The sequence below is a fragment of the Silurus aristotelis genome, assembly GCF_946808225.1.
Source record: "Silurus aristotelis genome assembly, chromosome: 20".
Taxonomy (NCBI): Eukaryota; Metazoa; Chordata; class Actinopteri; order Siluriformes; family Siluridae; genus Silurus; species Silurus aristotelis.
Genome location: NC_139593.1, coordinates 9,261,650 through 9,282,786, shown reverse-complemented (window position 1 = coordinate 9,282,786; position 21,137 = coordinate 9,261,650). Strand labels below are relative to the sequence as shown.

General features: G+C 39.8%; 1 protein-coding gene across 2 annotated transcripts in view; it reads right to left on the bottom strand.

Annotated features, from left to right (window-relative positions):
• vps8 (VPS8 subunit of CORVET complex) overlaps positions 1–21,137 on the bottom strand; it is a 117,834-nt gene that overhangs the window by 45,631 nt on the left and 51,066 nt on the right. For both annotated transcript variants that reach the window (XM_083522945.1, XM_083522946.1), the window contains exons 33-38: positions 17,359–17,405; positions 13,936–14,080; positions 7,753–7,842; positions 6,771–6,965; positions 6,330–6,411; positions 4,813–4,895 (exon numbers count right to left, since the gene is read on the bottom strand). In XM_083522945.1, the coding sequence (XP_083379071.1) occupies positions 4,813–4,895; positions 6,330–6,411; positions 6,771–6,965; positions 7,753–7,842; positions 13,936–14,080; positions 17,359–17,405 (642 nt within the window). The remainder of the gene's footprint in view (positions 1–4,812; positions 4,896–6,329; positions 6,412–6,770; positions 6,966–7,752; positions 7,843–13,935; positions 14,081–17,358; positions 17,406–21,137) is intronic.

Below are 21,137 nucleotides of genomic sequence, written 5' to 3'. Positions count from 1 at the left end.
TCTGAATCATATTAAGATGTGCCGGCTCAAGTCCAAAGCAAAAGATCTACATGAGGAAAGTTACTGGTATTCAGAGTCTGGTACTGAATTTCTTTAGCTAATGTAAATGACCTTGGCAGATTTTTCTTCAGTAGAATTAGACTTCACAAATTCCCATTTGAAATGAATTAGGAACCAAAAGAGGACATCTAACAACATGGGAACTCCCAGTACAGCCTGTGACTGGACATAAGAAATAGTTACGCACTAAAAAACCCCACTAAAAAACCCATACTTTTCATTAAGTGATATTTTTGATAGCACTCAATCCTGATTCTCGAAACGACAGAAGGAGCTGAGCCAACCTGTAAGAGCAACATAACTAATTCATTCAGCTAAGCTGTGGGAGACTAAAACACACACACATGCAACAGACTTGATCTTCTGAATCATGATTCTAAGGTGATATTCTCACAGCAGGTCTCCATCATAGAGAGAGAGAGAGAGTGAGTGAGAGAGTGAGTGAGAGAGTGATAGAGGTGGGGGTTGGGGTTGGGGTCTCAACACTGAGGTTATCTAAAAATGTGATGATCAGCAAGAAAAGGCATAACATGACATTAGAACATTATGAGCGGTGAATTAACACTGATTATCTCTTCATCATGGCACCTGTGAGTGGGTGGGATATTATTAGGCAGCATTTTGTCTTCAAAATTGACGTGTTAAAAGCAGGAAAAATGGGCGAGCATAAGGATTTGAGCGTGTTTGAGAAATTGTGATGTCTAGACGACTGGGTCAGAGCATCTCCAAAACATCAGCTCTTGTGGGATGTTCCTGGTCTGCAGTGGTCAGTATCTATCAAAAGTGCTCCAAGGAAAGAACAGTGGTGAACCGGCGACAGGGTCATGGGGGCCGAGACTTATTGATGCACTTGGAGAGCGAAAGCTGGTCCGTGTAGTCCGATCCGATAGACGAGCTTCTGTAGCTCAAACTGGTGAAGAAGTTCATGCTGTTGCTGCTCGATGGTCGGGACTGTTTGGGCAGCAAAATGGGGAGCAACACTATAGTAGGCAGGTGGTCAATGTTATGCCTGATGTGTGGTAAGTTTACCTATTTAAATTTCAACTGCCAATGAAAAGAAAAAAAGCAACTTTTTTTTTACTTTTTTCTTACTCTTATTGCCGGTCCCAAGCCCAGATAAATGGGGAGGGTTGTGTTAGGAAGGACATTCAGCGTAAAAACATGTGCCAAATCAAACATGCGGATGATCCGCTGTGGCGACCCCTAATGGGAGAAGCCAAAAGAAAGTTTATACACGTTGATTGTGAGGTAGCCATGCTTCAGGACTCCATAAAGCCTATTACATGAAGGTTCATATGGAGGTCAGTCCATTATGAATAACCTCAGGGCAGTGTATGTATGTGAGAGTGAATCTGGCTGGTCATGAGTTAAATGGTAGCACTGTGCATTCGCGGTTTTCTTTAACAATAGCAAAACTGACGCCGATGGTGCAAACGGCAAAAACGATGCCTCACTCTATAAACGTGTCGGAAAGAAAGAAGGAGGGAATGAACATTATGTAAAGAATAGAACATGACGAAGTTGTGAGGTTAGAGAAGAACAATCAGTGAGGGTGAGGTGTGATTTTACCGCTAGGACACAGCTTTGTCGTTTACCGCATCTCTCTTAAATGGATATATAAAATAAAATGAAAAAAAAATACACAAAGCATCTTGTGTTATTGGCATGAGGACTCTCCAGACAGCTCCATCTTTCTAAACCACTTTTTTTATTCAATAAATGTTCGACTTTCGGCTATCCTCCACTTCTGACGTGTAAACCCCTAAGAATGACCTGTTACCATAGAAACGCTAAGATAACAAAAGCCGATCTCGCTTGCAGCTGCAAATTACTTGTAGAGCCTTGAAAAATCGGAACTTGTCGAGGTAAACCAGCTCCTGATGTACCAGCGAAGTGATCCTGTCCCTTTCCTCTCTTCGGATCTGCCTGATTCATCCCTACACACTACCTCTCGTTGAAGTTCTCTTTAATTAGAGACACTCTGTGATGAGGATGGTTGCAGGATGAGGATGAACAGCCTAAAGATCCATGATGTTACTGAGCAACTCAAGAACATTGAGTGTGGATTTGGATTGTAATTAATATTAACAGTCTGCTTTAGAGTGACAGTAAATGTAGGACGTTTCAAAGACAAAGTGAGGGAGGTGAGATTGAGATGGTTTGGACATGTGCAGAGGAGGGACATGGGGTATATCAGTAGGAGAATGCTGAGGATTCCACCAGGAAGCAGGAAAAGAGGAAGACCAAGGAGAAGGTTTATGGATGTGGTGAGGGGAGACATGCAGTTGGTTGGGTTGAAAGAGGCAGATGTAGAGGACAGGGGGTGTATGGAGACTGATGATCCGCTGAGGTGACCCCCTAATGGGAGAAGCTGAAAGCAGAAGAAGAAGAAGAAGAAGAAGAAGTCTGCTACAATGGCTCAGGACAGCAGGATGCATTTATTTACCGAACACCTTAACAATGATGGAACTGTAATGAATAAACATTCGGTGATTAGGGCTGGTTCCTTTTTGAATCTGGTTCCTCTTGAAGTTTCTTTCTTATACCATCTCAGGGAGTTTTTCCTCGCCACAGTTGTTGTACAATGTTGGGCAATAACGCGTTACTGTAACGAAGGTACTTTTGACAGTAACTAATACTGTAACACAATACTTTTAAAAATAAAGTAACTCCGTTACTGTTACCGTATTTTTAAATGAATGAATTCCGGGTGAAGTGTAGCCTACAGTCTAACCTGTTTACAGCAGAGACGCATTGTTGGATTGATGTATGAATCACTGTAAACAGGAAGAAGACGCACTGTGGGCGTGTCTCTGTTTAATCAGGTCTGTGCGGCAGTAATGGCGAGTCGAGGCGAGAGCAAGACGAGTTTCTCAAAGTGGAAATATGTTAAAAAACTTTTTAGTCAAATGTAAGCTGTCTTTCTGGTTCGACGCTCGTATCTACTGCGATAAACAGCAACTCCAATCTGTCGAAGCTCCTCCAGAAACTTCACGCCTCGACAAAGCTAGAAGCTAACCCGGTGTTCTGTTCTACATTGTTGATAGTTTTCATACTTCAGCTGTGAAAGGAACATGTTTAAGAGCTCAACACAACAGCAGAAGCCACTTTAGTTTTTGATTGTGAATATATTATTTAGCTTGTTTTGTTATTTATTTCAGAAATCCTTGTGATATATTCAGTTTGTGCAGGTCTGACTTTAATAAAATAGTGTTTAATAATGACTTTGTGTTTAAGTCAGTTTTGTGTTTGTATAAACCATAACGCATAAAAGGGCATGAATGGGAACATTAAAGAAGGTTCTTTAAAAAAGTAATTGAAAAGTTACTTTTAACAGTAACGCATTACTTTTTGGTGTAAGTAATCAACAAAATAATTGAGTTACTTTTTGAATGAAGTAACGAGTAACTGTAACTAGTTACTATTTTTTAGTAACGAGCACAACACTGCTGATCACCATTCTTTAAGACTCCCGGGTCGTCCAAACCGTGTCTCCATCGCAAGTCAGGGACTACGTGTATTGTCTCGTTGTTAAAAGACGTTAACTGTCTGTATATGTTAACTTGTATAACATTTCACAGTGCTTCCCTTTTTAGTCCGCATTTCTATCCCTTATTTTTTCCAGCCTTAATGACTAGTAGCTGTGTTGAAATGTGGACTGTGATGGCTATGTGGACAAAAAAACCCAGAAACCGACCACCCAGCAGCTGCAGAACATTTCAAAGCAAAAAGAAAATCCTGTGACCCCTACTGACTCATAATGATTCGTGATGGAAAGTTAATGACGTAGACGTGTAAAAATCGGATGAACATTCTCATGTGCATTAACAGAGCGATTCGCACTAATGCGCCAGTGTCAGCACTCTGGTATAACGTCGGACGCTGATCATTAGCATTCCTTTTAGCCCGGATCTGCATTAGCATTCACATTAGTCCAGCCCTGATGATGCCATGCTGAGCAAATGCCATCAAATGTCAGCATCAGCAGCTGCACTGGTCCTCGCTTTTATCTGTCCCCACTGTGAATGTCGGAGTGATTACGGCAAACGTTGGTTATTGGTGAACGCTGATGTAACACTGGGGTGTGGTTCAAGGCTTTCAACGAGGGAAGGCAACGAATACAAATCGTCCTCCGAGAGACGGGAACAGCGTTGTAAAAAGCTTTGATCTTGAAAATCGAATACGTTGTACACTGATTAAGATCTAATCAAATATATTACGAATTTAAATGAATCGGTTTAAAGACATAATAAGAACAAAAAGTCTGATAGAAGTTACAGTCGCTCCGGGAGCAGGATGTAAGGGCTGGTTGGTTATAGTGGCATTAAAGTGCAGGAGCATTGAATGTGTGTGTGTGTGTGTGTGTGTGTGTGTGTGTGTGTGTGTGTGTGTGTGTGTGTGGACACTAAAGCTGGCCAAGGACATATCTGTTCCAGTCACTTAAGGAGATGTGGTAGGCGAGTGTGAAATCGATTTGCAGTGTGATGCTAAATATTAATGTGTGTGTGTGTGTGTGTGTGTGCGTGTGTGTGTGTGTGTGTGTGTGTGTGTGTGTGTGTGTGTGTGTGTAGATTACAATTCAAAGTAAACAGCCCTATGCTGTTAAAAATATATAATAATACATAAAAATAAAAAAAAAACAAGTTGAGACAAAAGTCGTATATTAATATATTTGCTCCACCACAGCATTCGTTATACACCAAAGGGAGTGTTTATTACATGTGTGTAACGTGTTTATGAATTTATAGTCACCTGCAGGATGCGCTGGATGATGGCAGGCAGGGCAATGAAGCTGGACATGCTGTTTAACACCTTCATAGTGAGCTCTTTTAGTGCTGAAGACATAAAAAAAAAAAAAAAAAACATACGCACACAATATTTGTATAACTTTTGTACAACGCAACCCGAGTAGCCACAATCGGCTCCGTTCTAACTATAAGCGGTCACCACAATTTCTATCAGATTTCTAAAACTATTAGTTATTGTTTTTTTAACTCATTTCTTGAAGAATTTCTAATTCCAATAAATCATTATTTCGTTTTATGGAGCACATTTTTGGTGGTACATCCATATTATTTCTCACATGGAGATCAGGGTCACATTTCTTGACTGTATTTTTTTTATTAAAAACCCACGCATGGAAAGAAAAACAAAACAAAAAAAAACCCAGTGTATTCTTAGACCACAGCATTGAGGTGGTCTCTGCACATAAACCTCATACTTTGCACTCCTATAATGTTTATTGTATATACATATGTATATCTATATATAGTACATTTATTTCTTTACATACATTGCTATTTGCAATTGTGGTTCGATGCTAACAGCATTTCCTTGGCTGTGTACTTGTACTCTGCACAATGTCAAAGCTCAATCTAATCAAATCTAATCTAATGAATAGTGCTATATAAATTTGCAATAACAATATTTGATCCCACGTCCCTGCCAGATTCTCGATTCGTACTGGTCACAGCGTGTTGATAAATTCAGACAATAACGCCAGCTGCATGTTCTCCTAAATGATCATTTCCATAGAAACCACTTGCACTGAGACTTTTCATGGCCCATGGATTACAAAAAAGCATGTAAATGTGCAGGAATTGATGTTTTCTGTAAGGACATATTTATTGAACTTTTTTTTTTAAATAAAAGGAGTCTTCAGTGTCAGAGCAACATTCAGAGAGGATGGTTTTCTCCACTGGTGAGACACGTATAAAATAACGGACGCATTTGCATTGCTGTAGTAGGTACGCAATGAAAAACCCATCAGGATCCTGCTGTTAAAGGAAAGTATTAAATCTTCATTGCTAGATGTTTGTGTAAGCATGTGATCTGTGAGGATTTATATCTTAATGTTTAAGGTAAACTCTGGCCAATCGGCGTCATTTAAATAAATAAAAAAACGCTCGTCTATCAGTCGATGAATCTGAAGCAGTGTCCTCCATTAAAATTATGTATGTAATAACATTTAGCATTTTTTTGAAACTCATAGTACATATACCCCCATCCCACACCTCCCCGCCTTCTTCCTCCCTCCTCCCTCCTCCACAAGCCCCAAATTTGGCTTCCTGGGTCTCATTAGAAGCCTGAAGTAACCGACACGCATTTAAACAGGCTTCTTCTTCAGGTTGCTTTGGAGTCAAATGGAATAATAGACTATCAGAGGCTTTCATCATGTAATCTACTATGATCAGGCTGTTCTTAAAAACATGCTGTCAAAGAAAATTTACAAGTGTGTGTGTGTGTGTGTGTGTGTGTGTGTGTGTCACCATCGGACGTGTCCTTGGCTTTAGGGCCTTTGAGCAATTTCTGTGGAGACATCATCACCTCTAGAAGAGGAAACCAGAGAGCCTGAGAAACAGAGAGAGAGAGAGAGAGAGAGAGAGAGAGAGAGAGAGAGAGAGAGAGAGAGAGAGAGAGAAAGAGAGAAAGAGAGGGGGGGGGGGAGCGAGAGAGAGCGAGAGAGAGAGAGAGAGAGAGAGAGAGAGAGAGAGAGAGAATAAGTGACAAAGAGAGAGAGAGGAAAAGAGGCAGAGAGAGAGAGAGAGAGAGAGAGAGAGAGAGAGAGAGAGAGAGAGAGAGAGAGAGAGAGAGAGAGAGAGAGATACAAATCAAACTGGGTTATTAATGCATTCATTGAATATGCATATAAATAAATCAACAACACTATGAAGCATTAGTCTGACACACACACACACACACACACACACCTCTCTTTGCTGCTGGTTCAGGCCATGTGAGCTCCGATGAGACAGTGCGATGATGTCATTAAGGGCTTCCTCCACCCTGGCCAGTGGGGTGCAGCCCTCATCTGCCACCTCCACCTCCACCTCCTCTCCATCAGGCCTCAGTGTGACTGCCGCTGAACTCTCCTGCACAAGTGTGTTCAGCTTTCCCTTCAGTGTCTAACACACACACACACACACACACACACACACACACACACACAAAGCAGTGCATCAATTAATTTCACTGATCAGTTTTGGAGATTGTCCTTGTTATTTATTTTTAACTTGACAAGATTTCTGAGGTAAATTGTAGTTGATGTTAAAAATGTGTGTGGTTTTCGCAGCTAACTCTAGCTAGATGAGACGTGGTAACCTGACAGGATTTCTTTATAAGAAGTGAGGTTTAGGTCCTACACAAAATGTTTGTGTGTAAGACCTAATTTAATAATACAAATTTGACAGAATATATGAAAAAATCATCAATGCGATTATTATGTAGATTTTAAGCTATTTTTAATTCTAGTGATAAGTTTTATTTATATTTATTACATTTATATGTTTTTATTTCACGCCAAGTTGTATTCTGCATATACAGTAACTATCTTTGTGACAAATAAAAAATAAATCTTGAATTTATGGCATTTGGCAGACGTCCTTATCCAAAACAATTTACACTTATCTTACTTATACAACTGAGCAATAAGGGGTTAGGGACCGTGCTCTCTTTGTGCATTTATTACAGTCGAGGTTTGAGTTGAGGTTCTATATAGAAGTATATTCTACAAGTTTATTCCAATGAGCCATTAAAACTTTGCTAAAACCAAAAACATCCACCAGTCTGCATTCTAAGATACAAGTCCCATCCAAAGCAACAAGGAAACTGCGAAACCCGACATTCTGAACCATGTGAGCCAAATTTCTGTGTTCTGTTGTAGCTTGTGTGAGGTGAGAGTCAGTGAAGGACCTGTAGCAGCACTTGGAAGGCTCCCTGCACATCTCCTTTTCTCTCCAGCAGGTAGGCGGTGGCCTCGTGAAGTTCGTGCTGCTTAGTGATCTGTCAGAATATGACATAGAATCAAAAATAAAGTCAAGCCAAAGCATTCCTAACACACCGTTTATACTAAACCACTTCTGTCCCTGCATCACAAAGCGTCCCAGTTAAGTCAGTTTAGGTTTTTTCTTTCTCTTGGTAATTCACCAACACATCTCAAGTCAAGTCAAGTTTATTTCTATTGCGCTTTTTACAACAGACATTGTCTCAAAGCAGCTTTATAGAAATCAACAGTGGAGGTGAACGGTGTGTATTTATCACTGATGAGCAGCCGTGACGACTGTGGAAAGAAAAAACTTCCTTAGATGTTATGAGGAAGAAACCTTAAAAAGGAACCAGACTCAAAAGGGGAACCCATCCTTATACAGGTGACATCAAGAGTTTGATCATAAATCTTTCACGTCAAGTCAAGAGCTTTTATTGTAATTTCTACTATACACAGTGGTGCACAGTACACAGTAAAAACAAGACAACATTCCTCCAGAACCCTGGTGCTACACTAAACAACATAGAGCTACAACATAACACAAAGCTACATAAAGTGCATCGAGTGCAACCGAGTGCAAACAGTGCAGACAGACAACACAAGACAACACACAACAACACAAGACAATGCCGATCAGTAAACCTACTGTATACTCTGAATATACAGTACTGTGCAGAGAGAACTATAAAAACTATAACCAAGAGTATATATATATATATATATGAACAAACACAATGCAGTGCAAAAAACAGCAGTAGCAGCATTCAAGAGGTGCAGAAAACAGCATGTAAACAGTGTAATACGGTCAAGTATAAATAATAATAAATAAATGATGGTGGAATGGATTGAGATGAGTAATGAGTGTGTGTTACGTTTCAGGTTGTACAGTTCGGTAACACATTTGAGTGTGTGTTTGAGTGTGTGTTTGAGTGTGTATGTGTGTGTGTGTGTGTATGTATGAGTAAAAATGCTGAAGTTCCTGACAGGTGCCCCCCAGCCCTAGTAAGAGACTGATCACATATATGCTAGCTAGCTAATCTGTGTCACCTCGGCTTAAGCTTAGTGCCTAGTAACAGAGTTATCATGGATTTAAAGCACAAATCAGTAGCTCAGACATGCAGGTTGTCTGGGTTATGATGGGTTACTCGCTACTCAACGTTCTTGACATACGTTTTTGTTTAAATATGTAAGCGGAACTATAGGGCATGCTACTCATGAATTCATCTACCCGCTATTCCACACACATCAGCTTCGTCTAGTTTGATTTAATGTGATCTTTCACATAGAAGTATGCAAAAAAAAACACTAATAATGAAAACAACCCAAATAATGATAAATACACTGCTAGTACACAGAGTCGCTAAAGAAAGAAAGAAATAAACTTTCTAAGAGATCAGTCGGAAATGTCGAAATCCTTCGGCAACTTGTGCATGATGATCGTCGGAGAACGAGATACATGATCTCCCTTCCGCGCCCACCCTACTCTCCAGATTTGGCTCCTGCGGATTTTGCTCTCTTCCTGATAAAGATAAAGGTGCTGCTCAAAGTTCGCCATTTTGACACTGCTGGGAAGATCCAGCACGACTAGCATAAAGTGCTTGACACGCTTTGAGAAGAAGACTTCCAGGACCAGAAGTGGTGGGAATTCTGGGAACGCTGTATTGCTGTGTAAGGGGACTATTTTCATGGTGAAAACATAGATAAATAAAGTACTTTACTCTTGTAAACAGAGCTTGTCTCAAAACCTTTTGATACCACCTCGTATTTTTTTTGGACATCCTACTTATCCAAGCGTTTAACTAACGTCTGGAAAGATTCGGCATAGAAAGATTGGTCCATATGACTGAACCGTTCTAGGACGGCCTGCGTCACCAGGGAACCACCACGACCATCTTTATAACGTGTAAAAAAATCAAATGTCTTATTGCGGCTGAGCATCTCATCACCGTACTGTGACGAAGTCTTCTGTAGAAATCCGCGGGTTTTACACATTCGTTCACAAGAAACTTCACCACTCGCTGTTCCACACTGTTGTCTGCCATCTTGATTAACGGTCTCTGGACCGGCCCACGACATGTGCGCCGCCTATCAGTAATAGGACACACTAACCATTTACTCAACCATGCTAGCATCCATTTTTATACCTGTAACATTAAAAGTCCTGATTTGACTTGAACCGTCCTCGTGAAATTCGTTTATGTTGGCGTCCATGCACCTAGCAAGCTTTCAGTACTTTATGGCTTTTTGTTATACGCCGTTATTTCGTAATCCATTAAAAATAATAAATGCATGAGGTACCAGAGAGACATTCACATTTGAACCACAAAAATACAGTACAAAAGAAGTACTGTGATTGTTTTCTGTAAGACAGATTATACAGTGTAGGCGAATTAGTGGAGAAAGTAATCGGTGGCCATCGTAGATAGAGAGATAGAGAAATGGAGAGATAGAGAGATCGAGAGATGTCAGTCAGCAAGACGAAAAAAGGACAAAAGGTTAGACAGTTGAGAGGCAGACAGGATTCGAAGAGACAGTACACCTGTAGGGTAGACGAATGGAGCATAGCTACTCTGTCCTGAGTGTGTGTGTGTGTGTGTGTGTGTGTGTGTTTTTGCCTGTTCAAATATTTAGCAGGTGCCAGAGGATGTAAAACCGTATTGATTCTGCTGAAGTGTGCTCTCCACATCTCTCACGCTCCCTTTCCACTCTTCACTTCTACCCCCCCCCCCCAAACACACACACATACACACACACACTCCTCAGCCCCTGAAAACAGCCCCATCACCGAACTCACTGTATTATTAAAGCTCTGCTGAGTGCTTGCTGAGGGCAAACAGGCCTCTCACATGCCTTCTTTTGGAAGGACAGAGCGGACAGGCTGAGAAAAATCAAGCAATGGACGGCTGCATCTAGAGTTTAATTCAGATTCCAATTAAGCCAAAGTATTAATTAGGGCCTGGTGACACTCCCGAGAGGGACGACTCTCTAAGCCAAAAAGCTCGACTTGAAAGCTTAAGCCAGCCATTACTCAGCTAAATATAGCTATCGTGAAGCTCAAAATCTAAATGTTACTCTTTTCAATGGACACACTCCCAGATCACAGCCCAATCCTAAATGTCTTAAAGAGTAGAATACGAGAATCGAGCTTTTAATTAAAATCTTTATTTAGATTAGATCGATCTAACATCATTACAGTAAGAGTGTAGTGTAGGTGAAGAGAGATTCTGATAGGGTGATGAACGTGAAGCTGGAAGTTGAAGGGGTGATGAACGTGAAGCTGGAGTGAGTTAGATGAAGTGGTAGATGGTGTATCTAGGAATGAACGATTGATGATTGGGGTAAACTTTAATGAGCATGTTGGTGAAGGGAACAGAGGTGATGAGGAGGTGATGGGTAGGTATGACCTTAAGGAGAGGAATGTCGAAGAGCAGATGGAAGTAGATTTTGCTAAAAGGATGGAAATGGCAGTGGTGAACACTTATTTTAAGAAGAAGGAGGATCATAGGGTGACGTATAAGAGTGGAGGAAGGTGCACACTTGTTCTATGTAGGAGATGCAACCTGAAGGAGATTGGAGACTGTAAGGTGTTGGCAGGGGACATTGCAGCTAGACAGCATCGGATGGTGGTCTGTAGGATAGTGCCTCTTTGCCATGAAAATAAAATCAATCCCCCCAAAAAAACATTTCCACTGCATTTCAGCACTGCTACAAAAGAACCAGCTGACATGTTAGTGATTCTCTCATTAAGACAGGTGAGAATGTCGATGAGGACAAGGCTAAAGATCACCGTCATGCTGACTGAGTTAGAATAACAGACTAGAAGCTTTAAATGGGGAGTGGTGCTTGAAATCATTGTTCTTCCTCTGTTCCTCTGGCAAGGATATTGATGCTGATAAGATTGCACCCAAATCAATAATCAACAACGTCAAGAAGAGCGGTTCAATTGTTGTAAAGAAGGTTTCAGGACACCAAAAAAAGTGTCAGGATTGTCACCTAAAGCTGATTCAGCTGCAGGATTGGGGCACCACCAGTGCAGAGCTGCTCAGGAATGAAAGCAGGTGGGTGTGAGTGCACCTGCACACACAGTGAGGTGAAGACTTTTGAAGGATGGCCTGGTGTCAAGAAAGGCAGCAAAGAAGCCACTTCTCTCCAGGAAAAACATCAGAAACAGTCTGATATTCTGCAAAAGGTACAGGGATTGGACTGCTGAGGACTGGGGTAAAGTCATGTAATAAATCCCCTTTCTGATTATTTGGAAAGCTTTTTCCAGAGAAGAAAGAGTGAGCGCTACCATCAGTCCTGTGTCATGCCAACAGTGAAGCATCCTGAGACCATTCATGTGTGGGCATGCTTCTTACCCAAGTGTGTGGGCTCTCTCACAATTTTGCCTAAGAACACAGCCAGGAATAAAGAATGGAACAAGAACATCCTCCGTAAGCAACTTCTCCCAACCATCCAGAAACAGTTTGGTGACAGACAATGCCTTTTCCAGCATGATGGAGCACCTTGCTATGAGGCAAAAGTGATAACTAAGTGGTTTAGGAAACAAAACATTGAAATGTTGGGTCCATGGCCAAGAAATTCCCCAGACCTTAATCCCATTGAGAATTTGTGGTCAATCCTCAAGAGGCAGCTGGACGAACAAAAACCCACAAATTCTGACAAACTCCAAGCATTTATTATGCAAGAATGGTCTTCCATCAGTCAGGATGTGGCCCAGAAGTTGATTGACAGCAAGTCAGGGTATATTGCAGAAGTCTTAACAAAGAATAGTCAACACTGCAAATATTGACACTCTGCATAAACTTCATGTAATTGTCAATAAAAGCCATTGACGCTTATAAAATGCTTGTAATTATACTTCAGTATACAGTAATAACCTCTGACAAAAAGATCTAAAATCACTAAAGCAGCAGACTTGAAAAGGATCTTTGTTTCGTTTATAAAACTTTTGGCCACGACTGTACATTTATTGTTATGCAGCATGCATTATACAAGTTAGTTTTTCGTTTTCATCTCTTATAGCATTACGATTTTTATTCTTAAAAAAAAAAAAAATAATAAAAATAAATAAATAAATAAATAAATAAATAAATAAATAAATAAATAAATAAATAAAAAATGCAGCTCATCTAAAAAGGAAAAAAAATAAATGTAAAAAAGGTCTTCTGTCCTGAAGGCTTAGAGGGATTTTTTTATAGCCCTTCCTATCCATATGATGTTAGGAAGCTGAGGTGAGAGTGCAGGATCTGCCATGTTTCAGCACCCTGAAGCAGAGAGAGGGTTACAGAGGGTTATGGGCCTTGCTTAAGGGCCCCAAGAGTGGAAGCTTGGCGATACCCACGGCTTGAACCTATGACCTTGCGATCAGTAAACCTAAGCCTGGAACCTACCACTTACCCACAATTCATTACTATATCTTTTTTTTACATTTTAGTATAAAAGTATCAGCATTTTGGAAAACTCTGCTTATACTACATTTGAATGCTTAATATTTGTGTGTGTGTGTGTGTGTGTGTGTGTGTGTGTGTGTGTGTGTGTGTGTGTGTGTGTGTGTGTGTGTGTGTGTGTGTAATAAGGGTTTTCACACTGTGGCTGTAACTAAAAAAAAAAAAAAAAAAAAAAAATCCATACAAATGGAGATTTCAACTTTGAATTACAACTAAAATTAAAACTTCAATTACAATATACAGGTCATATAGATCAGTACTTTTACTTTTAATCCTTACGTCCATTTAAAAGCAGGATCAAAAGTGCTTTAAAGGTATAAAAGGAGATCTTACTTGTCCTTAAGTTACAGTATATTTAAGAAGGGGTTTAATACTTTACAAAATGCTGAAACTGGAGACTATATATAAACATCTAACAAAAAGATTTACAAGCATATTTTACTTCACCAATAACAACACAAATAAAATACATTTTTATATTTCTCATTTAATTTCCTTATAGACAAAAAAACTGAGCAGACTGACCACTACTCAAATAGAATAACCCCAGGGTTTTTTTATGCTGTGAGCTGAAACTAGTGAATGAGTTTAGTATTGAACCCCAGATGCTCATCAGGGATCAAAATCAGGTCGTGTAAAAGAGAAAGCCATGCTGCTTACTTCAATGGTCTCCTCCAGGCGGTAGCTCTGGGACTTCTCGAGGAAGGGGGTGACTTGGCGAGGACTGAAACGGCACATCAAGTCCACCAGGAGCTCGTGGAGCTCGGGCCCCAGATTGATAACAGCCTGAGGCTTCTGTCCATCACTGCACGTGAGTGAGTGAGTGAGAAAGAACGAAAGAAAAAAAGCGAGAGAAAGAGACGCAAAGTGAATATTGAAATCATGAATATCATTTAATAAACATGAGGCCCACAGGCTCCATTTAATGAAATATAATTGTTATTACAGATATCCACAGATGTACGCTATAATGAAATGTCTAGCTCAGCTACCAATCACCACTGAACATTTTATAGCTCGGGTAGTTTCAGTATTAAAGGAATACTCCAGTGTTTTGCAGCCTAATCTCAATCTACTGCGTCTGAAGATGCAGTGCCAGCACTGCAAAACACTGGGAAAAAGAAAAGAATAAAAAAATAATTTAAAAAAACCTTGCATTCCATGACAAAATTCATAACGTATGTTGTTAGACAGGAAAGCTCAAGGCTAGCAAGATAAATGCTAATAAAAAATCTGCAGTGGGTAAATAAACTGATTAACTTAACAGAACAATGTTTTTAAAAGAGTAGAAAAAATCCCTCCTTACACAAATGTTGCAAAATGAACAGAAATGAATGCGACAGATGAATATTATGTATGATAAGCTACACTATTGCATGCTGTCACGTGAACACAAAATATCGTATTTTATGTTTTTGCACACAGCCAAACGATTTTGCGTAAAGTTGCTCGGATTAACAGTAAGTCTGATGAGCGTGATCATGTGTTCCCTTCTGCCTCTCTTTTTTAGTTATGCTGTCATAGTTATTCCTGTTAAAGTCCCTGCTTACACCCAGATCACACTGTACAGTGTCTTTAACTTTTATGCAACAATACAGACACTTAATAATTCTCTCTTCATGTCACCCCTCAATTCTGCTTCTCTCTTGTTCACACGTCGTCTCTCTCATGTCCACACTCTACCTCTGGATGGAGTTCTCTTCAACAGGTCAGACAGGAGTCTACATGGACTATGATGTTTGCAGGTGATATTGTGATTTGTTTTGAGAGTAGAGAGCAGGTTGAGAAGAGCCTGGAGAGGTGGAGATATGCGCTGGAGAGAAGGGGAATGAAAGTCAGTAGGAGTAAGACAGTGTACAGAGTGTGAATTAGAGGGAGGGCAGTGGAGTGGTGCGGTTGCAGGGAGAAGAGGTGGAGTTCAGGTACCTGGGGTCAACAGTGAAAAGTAATGGAGAGTGTGTAAAAGTAACAAGTAACGTTTTACATTGAGTAAAAGACAGGAGGTGGAGCTGGAGGTAGCAGAGCTGAAGATGTTGAGGTTTTCGTTGGGAGTGACGAGGATGGACAGGATTAGAAATGAGTTTATTAGAGGGACAGCACATGTAGGAGGTTTTGGAGACAAGGTGAGGGAGGCGAGATTGAGATGGTTTGGACATGTGCAGAGGAGAGACATGGGGTATATCAGTAGGAGAATGCTAAAGATGGAGCCACCAGGAAGGAGGTAAAGAAGAAGACAAGGAGGAGGTTTATGGATGTGGTGAGGGAAGACATGCAGGTAGTTGGAGTGAAAGAGGCAGATGTAGAGGACAGAGGGGTATTGAGACGGATGATCCGCTGTGGTGACCTCTAATGGGAGAAGCCAAAAGAAGAAGTTGTTGTTGACTTTAACAATTCACTCACAGCTTCCGGATGCGTCTTTTCTCCTTTTCTCCTCTAGACTATTTCATAAAGCCGCGTACTAGCGAAGTGTCGGTATTGAACGATTGGTTCATTTTGAACGAATCTTTAATTTGACTCAAAAGATCGAGTCATCTCAAAAAGTGATTCGTTTATTTACTACTGCATCACAAAATCTCCGTAGGTTATGTACAGGAAACAAAATGTATGTAGACGTGTTGGGGATCTGATTAATAATAAAATAATAAAATGTAACATTTTATTTAATTTCTGATCGAAGGAACAAAATGACTCAAAAAAGATTTGTTCATAGTGATGAACGGGATTGAAAGAACCGAGTCACTAAAATGATCTGATCCCGATTGCCATCACTTTTGTTTACTACGTCTAGTCAGGGAGAAAAATCTATCAGGATATTCGAATCAGTTGCCGTGACCGAGCGACGTTTATCTGGTACACTGTACTAAATCATACATATTAAGGCTCTGTGACTGGAATCTCTAAAACAGCTTGAGAGCGAAGCCATTTCCTTTGGATACACTCGTGTTCCCGAGCACAGCAGATGGAAAGCCTGTTGTTTTTCCAGTAAAATGATTTGGGAAAACCACTGGGCATGAAGGCGTTGTTGTGTGAGGGGATGCGCACGTCATGCTCAGCCACTCAACCTCGCTCCAGATGTTGCTGCGCCGCTGAAGCCAATTGGAGCCGAGCCCCTCTTCGGCGTGCGCTTGAATGAAAGTGGCTTCATCCTTTTTAGAATGGTTACAGTGATTAGACTCAGACTCTTCCAGGTGAACGGTTTTGATCGACAGAGTTTTTCTCTGATGTGCACTGAAACGTGCTCCACAAAGGCAAAAAAAAAAACCCATCGCCCTATTTTACTCCCTCGTTACGACAAGGACTTTTTCAGCTCCGTCTTGAGGTACGTTTGGTGCCGAGTGATTGCTGTTTGATTCAAGAGCTCGAGCCGTGATGAACCAAGGCCTCTTTCCTTAAAGAAACAATCTTGTACGAGTGGTAAAAAAGTTCTAAGACACTCATTTGTGCACTTTGTTCTACTGAAAGCAGGCAGCGGTTTAGCTTTCTGGAGATTTACAATACTGATCTTTGAATATATACTGTGTCACACTTGGTCCAAATATAAATCCTATTATACATTAATATGCTAATAGTAACCCTGTGTCATTAGTAACCTGGGTCATGTGCCTTTTTGGTAGTCATACGCAACACCAAAAATACCATTTTACATGATATTTTACATATTTAGTTGAGTGTGGGATGGATGGATAAATGGTCTAAAACACTAATCTAATCTAATGTAATCTATCAGACAGACAGACAGACAGACAGACAGACAGACAGACAGACAGACAGACAGACAGACCATAGCATAGATAGATAGATAGATAGATAGATAGATAGATAGATAGATAGATAGACAGACAGACAGACAGACAGACAGACAGACAGACAGACAGACAGACAGACAGACAGACAGACAGACAGACAGACAGACAGACAGACAGACAGACAGACAAGTTTCTGTCATCAGAGAAAATCTCAGAAAGATGAATTGTGATATTAAATTGTAAAAGAATATATATATTTTTTACAATTTAATGGTCAACTAATTGCTGGATTTATAGTCTATTGGTAAAGTACACAGTTTTCTTTTTTTTTTTTTACCTTGGATCCAGCAAGTTCTTGAGGAACTGGAACACCAAATGATCATCCTAGAGAGACAAAAATAAAAAAAATTGATTTGATTACATATTATAGGTGTTCACAAAATTCACGTTTCGGGCCATACCTCGGTTTTTAAGACACACTTTTTTTAATTCATGTTAATTATTACAGTGGAACCCGGTTATGTCGATGTCCTAGGGGGTTGCCAAAAAGCATCGAGATAACCGATGATCGAGATAAACGGAAATCAAAATGGCGGCAGTATATTAACGTGCTGGAAATTTCTTTATGTACATGATGTGCGTTAATAAATGAGAATGTGCATGCACGTGTTTTTGGAGTTTTTTTTTTTTACACAACAGCGTTGCCGCGATTTGTTTGATGAAGGCATGCTATAAAAATACATACAGTACATGTTTATCTGTCAGGAATCCCCCTGCCACGCCCCCTTCAGCCCCCTTCAGCGTGGCAGGTGTTTTCTCGGCCGCTTTCTCTGAAGCTCCCGGCTTCAATCGTGCACATATGGTGCTCGTTTATCATCATCACCAGCTGCTCATCCCACGTTCTCCCGTGTGCTGTTTCAGCGCCGCGCTTCTACTTTCGCCTCCCATTCATCGCATAACATTTAACAACAAAAGGCATGTGCACTAACTAACAGCAGAGATGCACCAGTATACAATACAACACCTGTAGCAGCTGTAAGGTTTGAGTTTTCCGCCACTTCCGCGAGTTCTTCTGCGGCTGCACTGAGATAACCGACGTTAAATGGCAAATTTTTCCCCCCTTGTGCTCGAGATATCAGGGTTCGGCGACATAAAAAAGTCGACATAACCGATAAAAAATGCTTAGAAAAAGCGAGAATTTGGCGGTTCCATTTCAAAAACGTCGACTTAATAGGGTTGTCGAGGTAACCGAGGGCGAGATAACCGGGTTCCACTGTATTCATATTTGTGATCTTCAACATTTGAACAGTTTACATTTTTAAAACAATTTGAAATAAAATGCCTGCTTGGTTAAATAATATATAAAATAATATTTTATTTAAAAAAAATTTAAAATGTAATCGGCAATTGGCACAAATTATATTAAACGATGAAATAATATTTTATATAAAAATTACATTAAATAGTTTACCTTTGTTAGAACATTTTTGGGTAAATACAGATGTGAGTGTGTGTTTTACATTGAATTTTCTAAAGAGATCATCTACTGTTCTACTTATTTCAGCATACTTTAACAAATGTCTTCATTCCTTCCATCCTTCATTCATTCACTCCCTGGATATGTGGAATTGTCAGGATTTTCTCCTTTTAAGAGAAATACTCGAAGCTGGATATTAAACAGTAAAGAATCCACAGTGCTAGCATTAGCAAATAGCCACTTCCTGTTTAGCAGCTAATGCTTTCATGCATGCGCAAAACAAATCATATTTCCAGTAAAAAGTGAGTAGCCACAGTGACACTGCACTCTAGTCTCTTTTAATGCCCCAGGCATTGCTGTGAATGTTTTCAAGTTTAATAATAAATGAAAATGCACTTAAAATGGGAGGTTAAACAAACATGCGGTCCGCCACTTAAGACGTTCCTGTGGGACCTTAGATTTTAACTACGTTTCTCATGTAAAAAGGACTGCATTCGGTACACGTGATATACTGATATATACCATACACAGGATTAATAAGCGCATTAATAATAGAGTACTGTACAATATGCTATGCCTTTTCTGTTTATATTTAATCATGTTTCTCATTACAGGAAGGGAATCTGATTGGTCAGGTCCATTTTCTGTAACATCAGATCTGACCCCATATCTAACTTCACACTTTTTTACGGCTTTCTTGTTCTATTGTTTCTATAGTAACGGCTAATTCACATGGACTTCGCGTCACCGAAACCTGAACAGAAAACGAGAACGAGAAATTCTACTACTAATTAAGGCAGAGTGTGACAGCATGTAAATGAAGTATTGACTTTAAGCCAGTAAGGTGGCAGACCGAGCGAGTCGAAGCGCAGTGTGAGGAGTGTGAGGAGCGATCGGAGCGATCGGAGTTGACAGGAAAGCTGAGGCGATCGGTTTGCGGCGATACGCAAATACAGTCGGACGCTGTAAATGTCACAGCAAATGTCAGACATGGAAGTGCAAAAGAAGCCGTTTAAATGGCAGATCTCTCAAGAGACAAAGACTTTTTTCCTCTGTGAGGTGATGGACACGATGAGAAAAAGACACTGTGGAAAGATACTTCACTCCTTGTTAGGGGTCCTAATCACAGCAGAAGACCCCTGGAAGTCTGAATATGTCTTGTAGATATGTGTCGTGAATAAAATCTGCTATTTAAGTTTCGACAGTTTATTCAGCCTCCACACAGAACAATGAGACCCATCAGGATGGAGTTGTTATTAATAATTCTAAGATGTCAGGAGTGTAACTGTACACATTCATACCGAAACGTTTCAGAACATTGACTTTCAATCACGATTTGTTCCGCACATACGCAAAATCACTGCCACTTCTCCTCATCGTCAACGTTTTTATGACGAGCTGGCGATATGGATTCTTTTGGGTTTATGTACAGCTTAAAAGAAAATATTTTTATGAGAAAATCCTGACAATTGCACATATCAAGAGAGAATAACTGAAGGATGGAAAACATTTATAAATAAATACATTTAATAAATAAATAACTATATTTTTTTCTTAAATGCAGACATTTGTTAAAGTATGTTGAGATAAGAACCATTAAGTAGATCATATCTTTAGAAAATAAAAAATTCTAATATTAAAATTATTATAATTAAAAAACACACTTATATACACATCTGTTTTACCCAAATAGGGTCTAACAAATGTCAACTATTTAATTTAATTTTTCCATTGATTTGATTTCGATCACTCGATTTAATCAATATAATAAAAAAGTGAAATGCATTTATTTGATTGATTCTACTTCACTTTTATATCATTTCATTTCTTATTTAAACCAAGCAGGCATTTTTTTTTTTAAGTTAGTGAGGTAAACTGTCAACATTCACGAATGTTAATAATAAAAATAAAAAAAAAAACAATTTGATGTTAAACTGTACTGATATTGAACCGAATATTGTGTACTGTTACACCCCTATAAGATATATCGAGGATTTTAATTATTACAGGTATTGTTACAGATGTTACTATTTCTAAAAAGCACGAGTCAAAATTATGACTGGTAACATAATACACGTTTTCCCATATTTACAGCAGATTTCTTAGCAATATCTTTGCGAGGCTTACAGCATGTGTTCTGAGATGCTTTTCTGCCGTTGTAAAGGTCGTGTCACTTGTGTTATTCGATCTAGTTGTTCTCCTTTGAGCTCTCTAATTCTGCTGTGAACATCACCTGAAGCTCTTCACCTGCATCTCCGTCGTTTAATACGTGATCGGCTGAGTGCGCAATTGTGTGAATAAGAAGGAGTGTGGATGGAGAGTAAGTGAGGGTAATCATATATTATTACATTACATTAGCTACCTAATCTGATTTCAACGCAATCTATCTATGAGGCTGGGCAGCACAATGGAGCTTTTACTTGCCTCATGAGCCAACTAATGAATTTAACATGTACCACAGCACGCGCACCCATACACACAACATAAACAGAAGAATTGGACCATCTGAATCCTTTTCCAACCATATGTGGTTCTTCCCCACACAATTGTATAGGACGTCTTTGGAAAATTGAATGCAACCACATCCATTCACTTGAACTAGGAAACCCCTGTGCACAAAACCAGCTCTATGAACATTG